This window comes from Mytilus galloprovincialis, chromosome 1 (genome assembly GCF_965363235.1).
Source record: "Mytilus galloprovincialis chromosome 1, xbMytGall1.hap1.1, whole genome shotgun sequence".
NCBI classification, from domain to species: Eukaryota; Metazoa; Mollusca; class Bivalvia; order Mytilida; family Mytilidae; genus Mytilus; species Mytilus galloprovincialis.
Window position 1 is genome coordinate 34,741,597 of NC_134838.1, and position 22,614 is coordinate 34,764,210.

Here is a 22,614-nt window from a genome sequence, read left to right on the forward strand (position 1 = left end):
CTTCCTGTTCAGGCACTGAGAAATTAGAAAACTAAAAAATACCCTATTTAAAAAAAATTAAATAAGGAAATAATTATATTTGATGTGAATACACTACGTTTATCTTCGAATCAATACACACGTCGTTTTGACATTGTATTCTATATCGAGCTTTCTAAAAGTAATTATTGAAGATTAGTTTTTTTTAATTTTGTGTAGAAAAAAAATCATCTTAATAAATGTGTACGAGTTTTCTTTATAATTCGTAACTTATTTGTATTCAAAGAGTAGTTGTTCTATTGATTGATTTCATTTAAAAGTACATCGTCATACTACAAGTCATGTAAGCTTAAAATAAGTATAACCGAACTTCAAAGGAAATTCAAACAGGAGGAGTCCATATCATTGACAAAAGCAAATATTATTTACCAACGGTACGACTAAAAACCATCTGTCTTATTCCTGTAATCAGAGTACTTATTACAGTCCATTGTACGAGACAATCTTAACCTAAAACATCATTTCATGTGGAGATATCCAATTCAAAATTATATCGTTAAAACGTCTAGGTTTCAAAAGCACAATAGTTTTTTTTCACTCAAAGGTCAGGGAAAAAGTATGTCTTTGAATGTTGCAACAATTGAATCACAGATTTGTTTTTCATATATCTCAGTACGCCACATTTAAGCAGCAAACTTTGAGTTAATTAACAGATCATAATAGTTATCAAAGGTACCAGGATTATAGTTTAATACGGATGATTTTTGTATTACGACTATCATTTCACTTTCTGTTCAGAAGTATATTATACCAAAATTTTACCATTTTCATCTAAGTCTCCGTTAAGAAATATGGTTTAGTGTTCTGTCTGTCAAGATTAAATCTCCCAGCTTGGAGGGAACATATGTTTATTAAAGATGATTCATTTTATTAACAAATTCAATTTACTTAAACGCATTTTTTTTTGTCATTTCTGTGTCCCTCTTTAGCTGTATGGAATTACATAAAACAACATAAGTGTTTCGAATCCAACAGGCAGAGAAAGATATGGAAATTGCTAAAAATATGCATTTCTATAAAATTCATGAATTTTTTAACGGAACTGAAGCTGTATTTCAAATGTTATTCTATCAAGTTTCTGTTTTCCAAAGAAAGAAATGATTTTTACACCAAAAAAATATTCTCTGTGATTATGGGCGCAAGCAAAAATATTTCAAAATTAAAATATCGATTTTATTTAAATGGAGCAATAATTTTATCAAAGGTACCAGAATTATAATTTAGTACGCCAGACGCGCGTGTCGTCTACATAAGACTCATCAGTGACGCTCATATCAAAATATTTATAAAGCCAAACAAGTTCAAAGTACTTAATTCAAAGAGTGTTAAGGGAAAAGTCGAACAAATTCGAAGAAGAATTATGAATCAAATAAGAGTGGCATAAGAGAACATTTTGATAACGATTTAATCTGTCACTCTGTGCACGCAATATAATAATACCAACAATAGAGGAGAAGAAGCAAATTCTTATTAAGAAATCCTTTATTTTGGAGTTTACCAGCATCTAATAACGGCATAATACCAGACTCCGTTGGATATATGCAGAAGAGAGAGGACAGATACCAAAGAGACATTCAAACTTACTAGTCGAAAATAAACTGATTACGACATTGCTAAAAAGAAGGAAAAAAAAAACGTACAGACAAACAATAGTAACTAAACACAACATAGAAAACTAAAGACTGAGCAACACGACTTCACTAAAACGAGAGGTAATTTCAGTGCCCCGGACGATAAGCAGATACTGCTTCCCATGTGGCAGTTAACCGTCAGTTTATATGTCGCTTCGACATTTGAATTATTTGAAGTGTTTGTACCCAATTCATAACTTTTCGTAATCAAAACACAAAAAACAAATGCAGCAAAAAAGTGTTACAATAATTTAATCCGGTTAACTGTTACCACCATTTTTTCTTACAAAGTCAGGAATATAGCAGCTGTTAGCAAATTGTTCGTTTGATGTATGTTGGCATTTGTTTTTGTAGCCATGTTCAAGAATATTGGACATTTCCAAGCGAGATAACCCAAGTTGTTTAATTTTTATAAAAACTGATAGTTTTAAATTTCTCACCGAGATATAATTTTATTATGACACATGATAATGCTATGGAAAAATTAATAGTGACGAAAAGTGGATTTTTTATGATTTTTTTTAAAGAATCAACCCATAGTCAAAGGTACAATAACCACAACACATAGGGGGGAAAGAAAAAAATATGAATGTTATTTTCAAAAGGCAATTGAAAACGGTAAACGCTGCCTTAAATTTTTTTTTGAAGAATCATATTTTGAAATCCTATTGTTTAAAGTTCACTTGCTATGGAATTTTTTTATCACATTTAAGGTAAAAAAGATTTATCAAAAATTATAACAGGGTATAAATGTTTCCCGTTAACATCAATGATAACTATTTATAAGATTTATCAATGACATAGCACCTGTACTGATTAATGTAAAATGAGTTCAGTGTTTCTAATAATAAAATGTTATCCTCTTATAGTTGATGTGTTTCCCGCGGATTGGTTTGTGATCCAGATTTGTTTTCGCTTTATCAATTTACACGTATGACTATTGAACAGCTGTATACTACTGTTTCCTTTATTGTACCAAAATTTCAATTTCATTACAGTGTTTACGATTTTTGCAACAAGAAATAAAACTTACTTACAGCTTGAGACTGTAACTGCAGCAGTCATCTATTCATCGAATGTGACCTACCGAATTAGACTCATCACCTGATTTGTGCTTACATGAGCAACATTGCGGTTGTGATTGCTGTTAGTGGAGAAGGATCTGTACATCTTCCGCAGCACATGGAATCACATGCGGTTTTCGGTGGTGTTCGTGATGCTCAGTCATTAGTTTTTTATGATGCGTTTTGTGTACTTTTTGTCTGTATGTCGTTTTGCCGTGGCATTGTCAAATCGCTTTCTATTTTCAGTTTGAAAATCTTTGGTATCTCTTACGGGCACCAAAAGTGCAAGCTTATTTACTTACATTAGACAACAATTCCCTAGGTATAACCGAGTTTGTAAAATATGTATGGACGCATTCATCTCCTGTTCTGAAATTACCAGTATTGTTATCTGCTATATTCAGCATAGTCTCTGATAACAGATGTCATTTCTTTACATAAAACCTTACCAAAGATACCAGGAATAATGACATTGTTATCAAGTGCGCAGCCATTACTGTATTACTTGGTGCCATAACCGTAACACTAAGGGTGTGTTTGGATATACGCCTGAGGCGGCCTATGGTTACCCATAGGTACCTATGGTTTGATATTTTGTGTATAAAATATCAAACCATAGGTGGCTATGGGTAACCATAAGCCACCTCAGGCGTATATCCAAACACCCCCTAAGATAAAAGATAACGCAAGTAACAACTATAGCAATCCTCTGTTTACATTTCGTTTCCACTTTTTTCTTTTCCTTCTTGAAGGATCGTGAAAATAACATAAAAGATAAGGCTGAGTGTGTAGTCGTGTGTATTCAATTTCTGTTTACCATGTTTAATGATATAGGGGGTGTTTGGATATACGCCTGAGGCGGCCTATGGTTACCCATAGGTACCTATGGTTTGATATTTTATACACAAAATACACAAAATATCAAACCATAGGTACCTATGGGTAACCAGAGGCCACCTCAGGCGTAAATCCAAACACACCCATAGTGAAATTCTAGGAACCTCAAAGTTACAAAAACAAAAACATCGCTTTGAGAACACATTTAATGAAAATATGAAATATTTTTTTTCTTTTTAAATTAATCATCAAACATAATAATAAACATAATTTTAAAACTCTGAACTTTCTCACATAAAACAAACTAATAGTATTTATCGTACTGCAATCAGATCCCAAACCAATCCCAGAAATCATCATCACCCATGAACTTTCTTTTCTGTTTGAGGATTACTTCGTCTAACACGTGTATCACGCCATTGGTTGAGCTCATGTCACATTCAGTAATTTTTGATCCTCCGTTTTCAGTTTTGTTTCCCATATCATCAACTGTAAATCGTTCTTCAGACATTGATTTTAGTTGCCTCGCTCCATATCCTACGGTTGCAGCAACTATGCTTAAACCTGAGCAACAAATCTGATCTGAAATTAAAACAAAGATCTTTTATTTTTATGTTCCTCCTTAATTTGGTTAAATAATATGGTCATTTAAATAGTTATTTTGCGACAAAATTCTGGTTTGTAATGGTTATAAAAGTTTTAAAATACTTAAATATAGAAAAACAGAAACTTCCAAAATATATTGTACACTGAGCACATCAGATCACACGAGCACAGAAACAAACTTGTTTGAGCTTAATCCCATTTTTTCATGCTCACAAAATTTCCCTGATTCTAAATAAAGAAAACAAATTGCACAAAAATAAAGACACAAAAAGGCTCTTGAATAAAGAGCCTCTTAAGCAATTCCATTTCAATTAGATCAACTTTTATTCTTAGCTGTAAGACCAGATATGTATGAGCTGCTGTAATAGCTTCAAAGTTAACATTACGATTGCAATTATATAGCAATACAAACATGAATTATAAAATTATGTTTGATGAGTTTTCCCTATAAAAAAAACCCTTCATGCTACAGGTTAATTATCTTTTCAAATAATTTTTTCTTCAAATATTAGTTCGAAAATGATTTTTTTATCATTTGTACTGAATAGTTCAAGAGGCAAACTACTGTACCTTTAAAAATGTGATTGTATAGTACATGTCTTAACTTTTCTTTATCGTTCACAATGTTCTGTAATTCTTCATCATCAATTCGTTTGAAAGCCTAAAATAAAAAAAATCTTGATACTTAGAAAACAACAATAATCTTCATTCCTTACTTTAAACACATTGCGATGTCCAATATCTGCGGATAATTAACTAGAATCAACCATCACGAGCTGGTAAATCTTTATGTGACGAGATAGTGCCTCAATTTTTTTTTACAATGGCATTAGTTATGCATTTACACTCGGGTGTTTGCATATCAAATATTAGTTTTGCTGTTAATTTTCTTATGAACTTTTGCTGCAAAAAACTGATATTTCAAAATTGTCCTTTTTAAAGGTGCAATTCATTTCTAGAAACGACAGAACTTGTACTTACATCGTCTGTAGGTGCAAATAGAGTAAATGGACCATCTCCCTCCAACATATCACCAATGTCTGCTATTTTAATCAGTTGTACCAATTCCGTAAATCTGTTGTCCAGAGCAAGAACATCCAGTAATGATCCAGCTGGAGGCATGATAACCTTTTGAAAATGATGACCATTAAAATCAAAGTGATGGAAATCATTCATGGAAAGATTAGAAGAGTAGTTTGAATAATTTTATATTAAGGTATGGTGGGGGAAAATGAACATTTATAAAGCACTATTGCTGAAAATTGCATTAACAGCAGGTATTTAGAAGGAAAAGTATGAGAGAAAAATGAGCTCAATTAAATAATATGGGTCTCTTAATTTGCGCAATTTTATTTAAACTGCAGTATATATCTTATCCGAATAATGTTGCCTGTTCTGAACATGTTGCAAAAAAATCAAAAAATTGTAAATCAAAAATTCTTCTACTAAGTAAATAATACCAACTATCCTTGTAAAACATAACATCTAGACCAACAGCTAAGAACGTTAAAGTGTCAACAAAAATAATCTAAAAATGTTGTTTTGAGGCATTTTGTAAGTTGAAACATAGGTAATATAACACTGAAGATTAATTGATCAATTTTTAAAGTATTTTTCAACACAAGGCATTGAAAATGTACTTTTTCAACGTAAACAAATTAAAAAACTTATTTTATTGAAATGTGGATTCTTTCTTGGTTGCAAAAATATATCTTCACTTCTAATAAAAATTCAAATGACTAAAATAGCATTTTAATTGATTGGGAATAAACTAATAAACAATTGTTTGTTATAATTGAAAGTTTTAAAATTTTAAAACGGTTTCAAGCAAAACCCGACAAAAAGAAAGGTGAAATAATCTAAATTGTTGATAAATTACAGATGATTATTGGAAATTTATTAAGTAAATTATAGGCCTTACTTGAATACCTTTTATATATTCATCATTATATTCATATTTCATATTTTTTTAAAGATCTTGTTAATCCATTAATCATTTATCTTTCAGACATAATTTACAGAATCACTTTATGTAATGTAGATCAAAAGAAATAGGCAATAAATAAATCTATCATCCTTATATATATCAAACATCTAATATATACATTTGTATTCAATTATGAGGTCAAATATTTGTATATTGAATTGTATATTTAAGGATCTATATAATTATGTAAGATAGAGGTTGAAAGGTAATTTGGTCAATTTGATTGACAGTTTATGAGGTGGGGCATTGTAATTAAAGGTCAACCTTGTCTCTGATTGTTTGTTGATAATGACAGTTATCAATCATACTGTATCATATTGTATCAATACTCAATTACCTAATCAAAATGTTTAAAAAAAAAAAAAAAGCCTTCACATCAACGACTGCTCCAAAAATATACCCATTTTTTTCAGTTTATATGTGTATTATGTGCACATACATGACAACTATAGGGAACTATATTTCAGTGTGAATACATTTAGTAATAGTAGCTAACCTGCCGTGTTAGGGAGGCCAGTGCCTAAATAAATATTTAGAATAAGTACTAATCTTTCCAAAAACATGTGTAAAATAAAAAAATTCGTTATAAGTAGCGTATGTTCGTTTTATATGATGAGTCTTATGTAGACGAAACGCGCGTCTGGCGTATTAAATTATAATCCTGGTACCTTTGATAACTATTTACACCACTGGGTCGATGCCACTGCTGGTGGACGTTCCATCCACAAGGATTTCAACAGCCCAGTAGTCAGCACTTCAGTGTTGACATGAATATCAATTATATGGTCATTTTTATAAATTTCCTGTTACAAAACTTTGATTTTTTCGAAAACTAAGGATTTTTCTATCCCAGAAATAGATCACCGTAGCCGTATTTGGCACAACTTTTTGGAATTTTGGGTCGTCAATGCACTTCAACTTTGTACTTGTTTGGCTTTAAAACTATGAGCGTCACTGATGAGTGTTATGTAGGCGAAACGCGCGTCTGGCGTATAAAATTATAATCCTGGTACCTTTGATAACTATTATATGGTCCCCTAGACATAGATTGCGTCAGGCGAATTTGGCACAAACTTTCGGCATTTCAGCTTGTCAAAGCTGGTCAACTTCGTAAACGTTCGACCTATAGACTGTTTTGATTCGAGTGCAACCGATAAGTCGTGTTCAGACGAAACGCTGTTATGTATTCAAGTAAAAGCCTTGTATCTTTGAAAGTGTAACCATAGAATACACTGTCGACGCACCGAACTCGCGCACTTTAGAGTTCATGCAATTTCCTCAGTATAAAATAAGATGGGATATGATTGCTAAAGAAACAACTCCCCAACAGAAACAAATAGATGTAAAAGTTAGCAACTATAGGTCATTGTATTACCTTCAACAATGAGCAAAATCCATACCGCATAACAAGTAATTAATCCGGTTTGTTTTTTTTAGCTTGGTTTGTATTGTAAATGTATTTACCAGATTTGAACATCGACAATCTACCAATTACCTTAATTTACCACTGATTTGATGACTTAATATTTTTGTTTTCGATTTAATGATTTTCTGAATAACCACTGGGTCGATGCCACTGCTGGTGGAGATTTATTTCCCCGAGGGTATCACAAGCCCAGTAGTCAGCACTTTTTGTGCTGACATGTATTGTCATTGATATGGTTATATTTATAAATTTACTGTTTACAAATTTTTGAATTTTGTGAAATACTAAGGCTTTTCTACCTCAGGCATAGATCACCTTAGGTGTTTTTGGCAAAACTTTTAGGAATTTTGGTTCTCAATGCTCTTCAACTTCGTATTTCATTTGGCCTTTTTAACTTTTTTGGATTGGAGCGTCACTGACGAGTCCTTTGTAGACGAAACGTGGTCTGGCGTACAATGTATATACTAAATTTAGTCCTGGTATCCATGATGAGTTTATTTATGCAATACAAAAACTAGAGGCTCTAAAGAGCCTGTGTCGCTCACCTTGGTCTATGTGCATATTAAACAAAGGACACAGATGGATTCATGAAAAAATTGTGTTTTGCTGATAGTGATGTGCTTGTAGATCTTACTTTACTGAACATTCTTGGTACTTAGAATTTTCTCTATCTATAATAAACTTGGACCTTTAGATACAGTGAAAAATATTTTGTAAAAATTTACAAAAATTTACCAAATTAGTGAAAATTGTTAAAAATTGAATAAAATGGGCAACAACTCCTTAAGGGGTCAACTGACGATTTTGGTCATGTTGACTTATTTCTAGATCTTATTTAGCTGAACATTATTGCTGTTTACAAGTTATCTCTATCTATAACAATATTCAAGATAATAACCAAAAACAGCAAAATTTCCTTAAAATTACTAATTCAGGGGCAGCAACCCAACAACAGGTTATCCGATTTATCTGAAAATTTCAAGGCAGATAGATCTTGACCTGTTACACAATTTTACCCCTTGTCAGATTTGCTCTAAATGCTTTGGTTTTTGAGTTATAAGCCCAAAACTGCATTTTACCCCTATGTTCTATTTTTAGCCATGGCGGCCATCTTGGATGGTTGGCCGGGTCACCGGACACATTTTTTAAACAAGATACCCCAATGATGATTTTGGCCAAGTAGTTTCAGAAGAGAAGATGTAAAAGATTACTAAGATTTACGAAAAATGGTTAAAAATTGACTATTAAGGGCAATAACTCCTAAAGGGGTCAACTGACCATTTTAGTCATGTTGACTTATTTGTAAATCTTTTTTTGCTGAACATTATTGCTGTTTACAGTTTATCTCTATCTATAATAATATTCAAGATAATAACCAAAAACAGCAAAATTTCATTAAAATTACTTATTCTGGGGCAGCAACCCAAAACCGGGTTGTCCAATTCATCTGAAAATTTCAGGGCAGGTAGATCTTGACCTGATAAACAAATTTACCTCGTCAGATTTACTCTAAATGCTTTGGTTTTTGAGTTATAAGCCAAAAACTGCATTTTACCCAAGGTTCTATTTTTAGCCATGGCGGCCATCTTGATTAGATGGCTGGGTCACTGGACACATTTTTCAAGTTACATGCCCCAAAGATGGTTGTGGCCAAGTTTGGATTGATTTGGCCAAGTAGTTTCAGAGGAGATGATTTTTGTAAAAGATTACTAAGATTTACGAAAAATGGTTAAAAATTGACTATAAAGGGCAATAACTCCTAAAGGGGTCAACTGACCATTTCGGTCATGTTGACTTATTTGTAAATATTACTTTGCTGAACATTATTGCTATTTACAGTTTATCTCTATCTATAATAATATTCAAGATAATAACCAAAAACAGCAAAATTTCCTTAAAATTACTAATTCAGGGGCAGCAACCCAACAACAGGTTATCCGATTTATCTGAAAATTTCAGGGCTGATAGATCTTGACCTGTTACACAAGTATACCCCTTGTCAGATTTGCTCTAAATGCTTTGGTTTTTGAGTTATAAGCCAAAAACTGCATTTTACCCCTATGTTCTATTTTTAGCCATGGCGGCCATCTTGGATGGTTGGCCGGGTCACCGGACACATTTTTTAAACTAGATACCCCAATGATGATTTTGGCCAAGTTTGGTGTAATTTGGCCCAGTAGTTTCAGAGGAGAAGATTTTTGTAAAAGTTAACGACGCCGGAGGACGACGGACGACAGACGACGGACGACGGACGACGGACGCCAAGTGATGGGAAAAGCTCACTTGGCCCTTTGGGCCAGGTGAGCTAAAAATGTGTCTGTGTCTGTTAATTGTACATTATGCTTCACATGATGATGTCACCAATCTTTCGACTTAAGTTTGTGTAAAGTTAAGTACCATAAAATGTTACCATACCTTATCAACAATATGAATTATTCCATTACATGCTCTGATGTTTGATTTCTCAATGGTAGCACATTGTGCAGTCTGTACCCATTTCCAATCAAATCTCGCAAAAGGAAATGGCTGAAAATGTAAATACTTTTAATTACACTAAATTCGAATTTCCCTGGTAGATTGGAAAGAGGAAAGCATAAAAAACAAAATTGATAATAAAACATTAGCAGTTCCCTTATTTAGAGCTTTCAGAAAACATAATCATAATATTTGTGTGTGGAAAAAGTAGCATTTGTAATAATTCATGTTTACATCTTTTCTTTTTTTCATTGATTTTTTCAATCATTAGAATTTCGAAAAGACATTATCAATAAATACAGTGACGATATACAACTTTTCGTTGTTTGATTATACTAACCATTGTATATTCGTTGAATCTGATTTGCTTTCCGTTGTTTAGTGTATCTAGTTGTTGGTCATTGTACAATCTACAAGTATGTTCTTCAGATGGAACCACGTGGTATGATAACAATTGCATTAGTTCTGTGGGATCTGTTGGAATCTTCTCTAAATTCTATAGACATATTAAAACAGACTTCATTTTGTTTGATGGTGATTTTTTATTAGTACCTGAACATTTAAACGTTAAATATTCAATTTATTCCACAATTATGACGTGTCAAATTTTGAAAATACTATATGAATGTTACATATTCCAACTGTACACTGTAAAATAATTAGAACTCACTACATGAACACATTTCATTATCCTTCACAATACAAGGGACATGTGAATTTCTATTTATGATGCATCTATTTGCAGAATGTTGCTGAAAACTTAATGTGCTTTTTTAAACTACAGTATAGCCTACTCCAAAATATATGTTTGACACTACTTACACCAATGGCTGCATCGCTTGGAGCAAACAGGGTTAGATTTTGTGTCGTCTGCAAAGTTTTCGCCAATCCTGTGTCCTCAATCAACTTAACAATAGCTGATGCTCCAGATCTTCGTGTAATTTCTAACACATCCAATGCTGAATATAAACATACATGAATAAAAGTACGAATCATTGATTTATAAGAACTCTTCAAATGCAGCCTTTTTCGTGATTGAAAAATCCCAAATTATTGCAAACTCAGATGGTTGGGTGACTCAGGTAGAGGTAGTATATGAGTACACGTACGCCCCTTAATTTCGACTAAAAAGCCTTTATGTATATATCGTGATTAATAAATCGAAAATAACAGCTGATTGTTACTTCCATTTTCTGAGCAGGCTGACAATTTATTTTCAGGTTGTTTTTTTTTAATTGTAAATTTATCAAATATTCATAACATTCAGATAGGTATCTTATCAAAGATGAGGCGATAGTAGTTTACCGATGTTGAAATCTCACGATTCATAAGGGAAGAAACAAATCAATGTAGGAATTAATGAAACAAATATATACAAGGCGAAGCTTGATACGACCGACGAGGTCGAAACATGAACAGTTGGGGCAAGTATGGACATAGAATAGGTTTCTGACATAATATGTATGTGATCTAAGAACTTATAAAATTTAAATTGGACATTTAACGTTTAGCCCTTATTTTCTATACAGTTTCAGCATAACCCCAAAAATTAACTTAACCATCCTTCAGCAGTATGTAGCTTTTGGTACAATTTCATCTAGATCCATACACTTATACATAAGGTATTGTCTTGAAACAAGAAACTTTGTCCCTATTTCCTTAACATTTAGGACAATAGCACAAACCAAAACAATTTCAACCTTCCTTTTTTGTATAAAACCTTGTGGTAAGATTTCATAAAAATCCATACACCTTTACAAAAGTTCTTGTCTGAAAACCAAATGTCTCCCGAGACGACAACTACGGGACGCCAACAACGTCATACCATTATACGACCGCAAACATTTTGATTTAAATAGTCTAATAGAGCAGTATTGTCATTTCCCCCATCATGGGTCCTTAATTGGAATACTGAATTTTCTTCATATGTATTTCTCTTTCTCTGACTTTTAGAAAAAAAATAATGCAGTTTGACAAAAAACCTTACTATTAAAATTACTCTTAAATCATGAATATTTCCAAATCACGGAATAAATGTTACTCTCCATAAACTTAAAGACATTCTAGTTACCTTCATCAGGGACCAAAATATCATCTATCACATATAATACATCATTTGTAGCCATGACATCGATTTCAACAGATTACGCGCCATTGACGAATAGTTTGTCGTCTGCAGCTCTTGTCAGATTAAGCATGTGGCCTAACAAGTTCCTAGACTTTGATCTGCCTTGTATTGCTTGAGAACAAATCACATTAGGAAGAACGTGATTTTTTAACAACTCTGGAAAGAAAGAAAAAATCGTTTTCGTAGGTCAAATACTATCCCACAAGAAACGGCTTTATTACAAAATTTCCAACGCCAATTATATTTCCACAAACACTTCGTTTTAAAAGTATCATGCAGAAAAAAATATGTGCAGGAAAAAAAAGTTGACCAGAACACAAATATCATTGCACCAATGGTAATTCTTTTTACGTTTAATCCATATCTTTCCAAGTAACTAATGTTAAAATTGATTATGACACTTATTGCGAAATGTAGTGTATTTCTAAAAAACAATACTTACTTATCAGACACTCGGTATCACCATCCAAAATTCTTGAAAGGAGAATTGGGTCCAATTTCCTAAATGCACTATCGCTTGGTGCAAATAACGTCAACTGGCCTTTATCACGGAACATCTTTCCAAGTCCACTCTTGCCTATTGCTGTAATCAAATGTTTAAGTATATTTTCATGTTATAAAACCTCAATTTGATTACTTGTAAGGTTTTAAAATATGTTATGCAAATTTACTAATTACAAATCATAGACAAACAATTATCTGCTATTCACTTTGTTCGAAGTTCGTGCGATTTCATATGTGTGGCATTAGATAAGGACCTACTTCGGTATATATAACTGTAACTGAAAGGTTAACTTCGTTTGATGTGTATGAGCCTTTGATTTTGCCATCCATTTGATAAGGGAATTTCCTTTTTTGAATTTTCTTCGGAGTGCTGTTATTTGTCATTTTACTTTTCCAAAGGAAATAATAACGAACAAATTTAACCAAAATTTACACTGGATAGAGAATTTAGTTGGACTTTCCTCATTAGTTATTTTGAATTTGAGTATGAATGAATTGGAAGATATTTCATATATGCCAAGCATGGTCAGTCTGAAAGTACTGAAACTCAATAATAACCATGTAAGTTTCACACTTCTTTATTCATACACTCAAGTTATATAATAAATTCTATAGAAGTTACTGCTTTTATTGCATAAGGATAAGTAAGCTATTGATGGTAAATATAAGATTAATCATCAAAAGTACAAAAAGACCCAGAGAGATAGTTTCAAATTCTTTTTCATCATTTCATTATTTCTGAATTTTATTTTTTTAAATTGTGAATTTTTATATCAACATAATAACATTCAATGGTATAAAAATTACTCCACCAGATGCACGTTTTGACAATTATTGTCTCTTTAGTGATGATAGAGGCCAATTATTTTTAAAACCTAAAACTAAATGCAAATGTTGAAGATTTGATAAAACCAAATTGTTTTCCAATAGATAAAATTAAAGTTTATGAATTTAAATGACATACTTTCTTACATTTCAGTTGAAATCCTTAGATGGTGTCCAGGCATTACCTAAACTAACAGAATTTTCTGTACAGAGAAATAATATCGTAAGTGCTATAAACTGTCATTGAATCAAATAATCATGTGTGAGGTATTTTGTGATATGTTTTGATCTAATAATCCAAGGTCAATAAGGCTTTTGACCTATCCTACATCAGTTCGTCACTGTGATAAGTGAGTCACATGCCAAATAAGAAGAAGCTCTTGATGCTTCTTTGGTTTATTTGTCAGTGTATAGTAATATAGATAAACAAATTCAAAAGCTGAAAATAAGTCTTTTATACAGTCATTTGTATCTCTAAACCTTTTTCAACGCTCAACAAAACAGAATGATTATACTATCGAGAAAACTTAGAATAAAACAATTGATATGCGACTTTTTTTTTATATGATTGAATAATTTGCTTTATTACATAATTTGATTGAAGATATTTTTATTTTTCAGACAAATATACTTCCTTTAACCAGTTGTTTTCACTTACAAATACTTAATGCAGCATCAAACAAAGTGAACTCTCTCCATACAACAGTTGGTGTGCTGACAGAACTGAAAAGATTAGAGGTCATAGCTTTTCATGTAGGTATATGTCTGTTTTGGTCATCTGACCGACCTGTCATCAATCTATATATGTTGTGATTATCTTTGAAAAAAAACACCAATGTTTTAAACTTCTGGGCCTAATGGTACCAAAATTTTATTTGAATCTGCCAAAGGGAATTTAGTTAAGAAACTGTATCCAGGGATTTGATTATTCATCATTTATGGCTACTGTTGCTAGAATAAAACATTAGGGCAATTGCATGATGTGCTGATAGTTAAGAATGTCACTTAAAAAGAGTATGCGATATTATAGGAGTACAGAGATTTAGGCTTGTAATAGGCCACCTACAGAACCCTCAGTTTTTTCCAGTATACATGAAATTGTTTCTAAAGTACATACATATCCTTTCTTTTCCAATCATCAAAATCAATCTGTGTTGTTAGCTCACCTGGCCCAAAGGGCCAAGTGAGCTTTTCCCATCACTTGGCGTCCGTCGTCCGTCGTCGTCGTCGTCGTCGTCGTCGTCCGTCGTCGTTAACTTTTACAAAAATCTTCTCCTCTGAAACTACTGGGCCAAATTAAACCAAACTTGGCCACAATCATCACTGGGGTATCTAGTTTTAAAAATGTGTGGCGTGACCCGGCCAACCAACCAAGCTGGCTGCCATGGCTAAAAATAGAACATAGGGGTAAAATGCAGTTTTTGGCTTATAACTCAAAACCAAAGCATTTAGAGCAAATCTGACATGATTTAAAGTGTTTATCAGGTCAACATCTATTTGCCCTGAAATTATCAGACAAATCGGACAACCCGTTGTTGAGTTGCTGCCTCTGAATTAGTAATTTTAAGGAAATTTTTTGGTTATTATCTTGAATATTATTATAGATAGAGATAAACTGTAAACTGCAATAATGTTCAGCAAAGTAAGATCTACAAATAAGTCAACATGACCAAAATTGTCAGTTGACCCATTAAGGAGTTGTTGCCCTTTATAGTAAATTTTTAACCATTTTTCTAAAATTTTAGTATTTTTATAAAAAAATCTTCTCCTCTGAAACTACTGGGCCAAATATAACCAAACTTGGCCACAATCGTCATTTGGGTATCTAGTTTTAAAAATGTGTAGCGTGACGCGGACAACCAACCAAGATGGCCGCCATGGCTAAAAATAGTACATAGGGACGAAATGTAGATTTTGGCTTATATCTCTGAAACCAAAGCATTTAGAGCAAATCTGACAGGGAATACTTTGTTTATCAGGTCAAGATCTATCTGCCCTGAAATTTTCAGACAAAACAGACAACCTGTTGTTGGGTTGCTGCCCCAGAATTAGTAATTTTAAGGAAATTTTGCAGTTTTTGGTTATTATCTTGAATATTATAATAGATAAAGATAAACTGTAAACAGCAATAATGTTCAGCAAAGTAAGATCTACAAATAAGTCAACATGACCAAATTTTTTAGTTTACCCCTTAAGGAGTTATTGCCCTTTATAGTCATTATTTAACAATTTTCATAAATTTTTGTAAATTTTTGTAAATTTTTAGAAAATATTTTCCACTGTAATTACTGGGACAAGTTCATTATAGATAGAGATAATTGTAGCAAGAAGAATGTCCAGTAAAGTAAGATTTACAAACACATCATGATCACCAAAACACAATTTTGTCATGAATTTATCTGTGTCCATTGTATAATATGCACATAGACCAAGGTGAGCGACACAGGCTCTTTAGAGCCTCTAGTTTATATTATTCAACACATTTTATTTTCTGTTTTAAACAGGGAAATCCAACTGAAAGAGAGAAAAACTACCAAACAGATATTTTACGCAGTTCTAATGTAATGACATTAGATAATATATCTGTCAGACCTTTACCTAAAGAAAATTTACCAAGTGTATGTATAATTAAAAAATATGTTTCAAACATTTGTGTTTCAAGATTGAGGGAAAATATTGTACACACTGCATACAGTAGGCATAACTAATTTCATATAAATTTTATTGTTACCGGTACATACACAATTTCAGGAGCTTTATACATTGAAATATTACTGTAATTGCAGATATATTAAAATTTCTATTTTATTTGAAAAATCGGTTGTTCCACTTGTGAAAACTAGTTGTTTACATATTTGTCTTATAATAAAATGAGGATGATGTTTTCAGTATGATGCTGGTAGAGGCAGACATGTACAGAATATTGAAACATTAAAAGATGCAGCCAAACAGGCTTTCCAAGAAAGAATGAAAGAATCAAAAGGGAGGATGGAAGAAAATGTGAATTTTCTACAAAGACGAATAATGTAAGTTTACAGTTATTCTTAAATGATAAATTATTGATTTTTAAAGATTGTGTGTTTAGAAATTATTTTTCAGAAACAGTTTAAACCAACAAATAAGTGTGGTTTAATTTTTTAATTCAGATTGCTTGGTGAAAAGATATTAATTATCCATCTTTTAAAAACTGTTCCTTTTAAATTATTAAAGTCAACATTTTTGTTAAAAGAGTGATTAAATTTAATGAGGTTCTACTGATTATAATATCATTTGTAATTTGTATTCCAGTCCATGTATTGTGTATAAAAGTTATAAATTATTAAAACATTTACTTTCATACTTGCTGAAATAAGAGAGTTGGATGATTTCCTGAGACACATCTCATCTCTTACAAAGGATTCAAATGCGATTAATTACTTATCTGGCTGTAAGAATGATCACATTGTGCTGGTTGTAGTGATGCCAGGTAACACAGTTGCCAATAAAGGCAACAGTAGTATACCGCTGTTCAAAACTCATAAATCCATGGACAAAAAACAAAATCGGGGTAACAAACTAAAACCGAGGGAAACGCATTAAATATAAGAGGAGAACAACGACACAACACCGAAACGTAACACACACAGAAACGGACCAAGCAACAGACAAAACACCACAAGAATAACAAATATAACATCAAAACCAAATACAAGAATTTGGGATAGATAAGTACCGTGCCACGTCTTATCTAAAAAATAAGAGAAAACACAAACGACTCAACGTTAAAATGCAACACACACAGAAACGAACAATATTATAACAATGGCCATCTTCCTGACTTGGTACAGGACACTTTTAAAGGGGAATAAAAGTGGTGGGTTGAACCTGGTTTTATGGCATGCCAAACCTCGCACTTTAATGGCAAAGTCAAATACAACACTGAAACGACAACACAACACCACAGGACTACAATACAAACAAAAAATGAGACCATATTAGACAAAGAAAAGCACGATCAACAGACAACAAAAGCATCAAGTTTAAAATTCAACACGCCAAAAACGCGTCTTGTCCACACAAGACCCAACAGTGACGCCCAGATATAAAAGATCGAAAGTGAAAAAAGTACAAAGTTGTACAGCACTGAAGATCAAAAGCCGAAAAGGCCTCGCCAAATACGGCACTGTTTGTATGCCCAGGATAAGAACATTCGTACTATATAGAACAATTCATGCCATTGCAAACAGCAAATTTTATCAAATGAATATGAAAGAGATATACATAATCATGATAATGAAACTGAAGTATTAACTAACCACAGAAAACCAAACCCGAATACACAACGCCCAGATATAAAAGATCGAAAGTGAAAAAAGTACAAAGTTGTACAGCACTGAAGATCAAAAGTTGAAAAGGTCTTGCCAAACACGGCACTGCCCCCACGCCCGGGACAAGAACACCCTTATATAGAACGATTCATGCTACCGCAAACAGTAAACTTCAACAAATGAATGTGAAAGATATATCCATAATGAAACTGAAGTATTAACTCATCACAGAAAACCAAACCCGAATACATGATGCAGCATAGACACACCCGAATCAATCCAGGCGTCAACGCAATCAAAAAAATGACGTCACATACGATGGCGAAAAGGCAAACGTTATGCCACATTTGAATTTATGAAATTTAGAAACAGCATGACGTCACACATGAAAAACTATAATTCAAAAGTGAGATAGAATTAGGATTGCTTTAAGATTATATTAGAACTAAATACTGATAATTTATTAAAACAAAATGCATATTGCAATACTTATTAATAGCAATAAACTGTAATATATATATGTCAAGTTTGTTATGAATCCAACTTCAAACGTAATTAATCGTACGAAATTAAATATAATAAATAAAGGCGGTGATTAATTTTTCCATCCGTAACACCTAAATATAATAAAAAGACGTCAACACATTTTGACAAAATGAGAATTACAAATATAACATTAAACATGTAAACTAAATACATGAATTTGGGATAAACAAGTACAGAAACACGTCTTATAGTAATACGAATTCACATTCAGCAAAAAAGTCACAATCGGGAATAAGTCACGTTTGGTAATTAAAAGATTAGACGACATAATGACAAACCACAATCTACCATGTGGTAAAAATGTCCTTAGCTAGTTTGGTTAAAGAGACATCATATGGATCCACCAATTCGTGATGGTGTCCATAAAATTTACGGAGTGTCAATTTTAATCTGTCCTCCTCATAACTTTGTTGGAGCAGTTTCTGCGTAAGGAGCACACTCCTGTATATGAAGTCCGTATAGTGTGAACAAGCACGTGAATAACGTATCAATTGTGATATGTAAACACCATACGAAGGGGCAGAGGGTATGTTACTGCTAAGAAATGGGAAATTGATAATTGGGAAGTTGAAATCGTCCCGTTTATCATAGATTTTCGTGTGAAGTCGTCCATCTACGTCAATATTGAGGAAAAGATCAAGGTATGAAGCAGTCCTTCTAGTATCAGTAGTATCCTTAATTTCAAGTTCACTAGGATATATGAGATGTAAGTATTGGCTGAAGTATGGGTTGTTCAATGATAAAACATCATCAATATATCGGAAAGTAAAATTAAAGAATTTCGCAAGGTGCTTTTTCTTTTTGTCTTTTAGAAGGTTCTGAATAAATTCTGCTTCATACGAATACAAAAACAAATCAGCCAGCAGGGGTGCACAATTAGTACCCATTGGAATACCGACTGTCTGTTGAAATATAAATCCTCCAAACTCAACAAATATATTGTCGATCAAAAAGTCCAGCATTTTAATAATATCATCTTCAGTATATTTTCTGGAAGATTCAGTGTGATTCTTTACAAAATATGAATTATTGTATCCCAAAACAAGAAATTTGTATCTACGATTCCCATTTTTATAGAAAAAGCTCTGTTTTATGAGATGGTGAAGTCGATCTTTCAACTGAGCATGGGGAATAGTAGTATATAGCGTAGAAAAATCAAAAGTTTTTATGTTGCTGCAAAATTGCAAAGATTGTGATCGAAGGTTAAGCAGTAGATCTTTCGAATTTTTGAGAATCCACATCTGGTTAACACCACTGGTAGAATATATCTCCTCACAATATTTTTGCAGCCCATCTTTAACTGTAGAAAGAATAGTAGTCAATACTTTAGAAAGGTGTTTAGTCGAACATTTTGAAGACCCAGCTATGTATCGTTCTTTATATGGAGTTTTGTGTAATTTAGGTATCCAGTATAATGAGGGCAAGTTTTCTTCGTTTTCTTTGATGCTGATACCAAAAGAAAGAAGGACAGATTTATGATTTTGTAAAATTTCATCCCTGGTAAATGATGTTAAAGAATATGTAGGATTACCAGTAGTTTTATCAATTCCAAGCTCTGTAGTGAGACATTGCAAATAATGTTTTTTACATATGAAGACGATATTATTGGAGGCTTTATCTGCCGGAACAACGACATATTTGTCATGCAAAGAGGATAAAGCATCCACAACCTCCGGATTCTTGAAAGGGTTAGAAACTCTAGTACTCATATTACATCGTAGTTTTTGTATGCGCCTCTGAATGCATGATCGAATAGCTTTGATCCATTCAGACAAAGTGTCCAGTTCGGGTTACCTTTTATAGCTTGTACATTTTCATCAAGAATACCTAAGTTTGTTTCAAAATTGTTCATGTTGAGATCTTTTTCACCTTATGTTGACCTCATTTTTATGCTCCAGTCATTGGAATTAAGTGTCCATGATTATATTTTTTTCATACATAACAGATCTAGGAGTAAGATTCTGTCAGGAATCATGTCAGTCCATGATGCTGTCACTTCCTGGTTTTATTATGAGTTTGGTGTTGGTGTCAGAAATCTAATAATCTCTGAAACTAGACTGAATAGGCTTGTTAATTTTCAGAAAGCAGTATGTTGTTTAGTTTGGTTAACTTGTATGTAGGGTTATTGTCTCACAAACAAATACCCTACAAATCCTTTTTCAAATTTCTGTTTTATTAGATACTACTTCAAAGTAACAAACTTACAGCTTTTAAAATGTTAAAAGACTTCTTTTATTCACTGTAGACCTCTTTATGATTTGAAGTTAAAAAAAACAGATATTTTTTTTTATTTCAGAGAAATACAGAATGAGTATGTTGATTATGAAAATAAACTGAAAACAGATTTAGATGCTTGCGTAAGGTAAGATGACCATTATTTTGTATTCATCTTGGATTTTTTTCCCAAATAAACCAGCCTACTGGGGTTAATTATTGGAAAAGCTTAAGTCATTTTTCTCCTGATCTGTTAAAAAACAAGATTATATTTATTGTCATACTAGATTTAGTTGAGCCATTTGTTAACTTAGTTATTTACCTTTTAAAATTTTTGATTAATTGAATTTCAGATATTTGGATTCTCTGACAGCATCAGAAGTAGGTGGAGTGGACCATGATCAACTTAGAGGAGCAATAGGAACACCTAATTCTAAACCTTGGCATGTTAGTATAGTTTTAATTGGTGTGTTGCCATCACTTGACCACAATCATTCTTACCCTCTAAAAAGTTTAAAGAACATATGGATAAAATACAAGAAATCAGTTTATATCTTGAAAAACTGTTGGAGGTAGAAAACATTTGACGACTTAAAATTGTTTAAGATGGCAAGATCTGCACAATGTGTCAGAAAGAAATTATTGATCTCTACAAACTCTGCTCTACAAATAAAACAAATGATCATTTAAAAATAACAATCCAACTTTACATCTAATTAATTACATATAAAAACATTATTCTTCCTATTTCAGAGGAGAAACGAAGGAAAGCCAGATTATGGAGGAATCAAAGACACAGACGAGGTAATAAAGTCTAAATATAAAGCTTTCAGTTGTTTATAGCATGTATATAGAAAGAATATGGTGATAGCAGGAAGTAAAAATAATTCAGCTTGTCCATCAGTATTAGCTGGTCATTCATTCTAGTCATCTTTTTGATAGCATGAATTCCAATCAATTCATTAACTACTTCGAAAGATTTCTAGGGGACAAAATAGGCAGGTTTTTCTTTAAAAATAATGAAAACTTTACCTCTGAACTAAGTAAATTGATCCAGGTGAAACTTACATCTTTTCTCTGCAATCAAATTTAGTTCTGCATCTTATAGAGGGTTACTGCTCACAATGAAGCTATTAAACCAAAAGTTCCAAATGGTGAAGTTGAAATCATCCCTTCGTAAATTTTACGGACGCCATCACGAGTTGGTTGACCGTTATGGAATAACCGTTTCACAAATGATATCGGATATGTTCATTACGTCGTAACTACAATCCCCTTCCCTTTCATGAATGTGACCTACCGAATTAGACTATTTACCAGATTTGTAATCACATAAGCAACACGATGGGTGCCACATGTGGAGCAGGATCTGCTTACCCTTCCGGAGCACCCGAGATCACCCCTAGTTTTTGGTGGGGTTCGTGTTGTTTATTCTTTAGTTTTCTATGTTGTGTCATGTGTACTATTGTTTTTCTGTTTGTCTTTTTCATTTTTAGGCATGGCGTTGTCAGTTTGTTTTAGATTTATGAGTTTGACTGTCCTTTTGGTATCTTTCGTCCCTCTTTTATACTTGATGTCTGTTTTTCAGGTGTAAAGGTTAATTTTAACTAGAAGTAAGCATTTAATTCTATCTCCTTTCAAACTACTGAAAAAAGTTGAACAAAGCTAATATAAATTCCTAACAGTTTATTATGTTGTTAAAAACCATGTTTGGTTTCTGAATTTATGATTTGTGATATGATATTATTAGTTATGTGCATTTAGGTTCCACAATAGGAGTGAAATTACAGTTGAAACATATGCATTCTTAAATACAGAGCCACATGAACCTATGGCTTATTCTGCAAATGGCACTCACTATTTCTGACACAGACTTTTATTTCTTTGCGCATTGAAACTTCACTTACAAATTACATCAGAAAGAAATTTAAATCAGCATGGAATTGTAATCTTTTTTTATTTTTATAATTTCAGTTACTTAAAGCTACACAGAAGGAACTTTTAAGGCAGACTCCTGGCGTGTAA

At 32.6% G+C, this 22,614-nt stretch overlaps 2 protein-coding genes across 2 annotated transcripts; one reads left to right on the plus strand and one right to left on the minus strand.

Annotated features, from left to right (window-relative positions):
• Nucleotides 1-3,785: 3,785 nt before the first annotated feature.
• LOC143072565 (transforming growth factor-beta-induced protein ig-h3-like) lies at nt 3,786-12,771 on the minus strand. Its single transcript, XM_076247566.1, has 8 exons — nt 12,636-12,771; nt 12,137-12,349; nt 10,888-11,024; nt 10,406-10,561; nt 10,006-10,116; nt 5,159-5,305; nt 4,748-4,838; nt 3,786-4,153 (listed from the first exon to the last, which is right to left on the minus strand). Exons 2-8 carry the CDS (start codon nt 12,189-12,191, stop codon nt 3,900-3,902), a joined length of 951 nt encoding a protein of 316 aa, XP_076103681.1. The 5' UTR covers nt 12,192-12,349; nt 12,636-12,771; the 3' UTR covers nt 3,786-3,899.
• LOC143044851 (uncharacterized) lies at nt 12,190-22,614 on the plus strand. Its single transcript, XM_076217046.1, has 10 exons — nt 12,190-12,229; nt 13,140-13,258; nt 13,677-13,745; nt 14,144-14,275; nt 16,027-16,140; nt 16,412-16,548; nt 20,672-20,737; nt 20,943-21,036; nt 21,343-21,393; nt 22,564-22,614. The coding sequence occupies exons 1-10, from the start codon at nt 12,190-12,192 to the stop codon at nt 22,612-22,614; spliced, it is 873 nt and encodes a 290-aa protein (XP_076073161.1).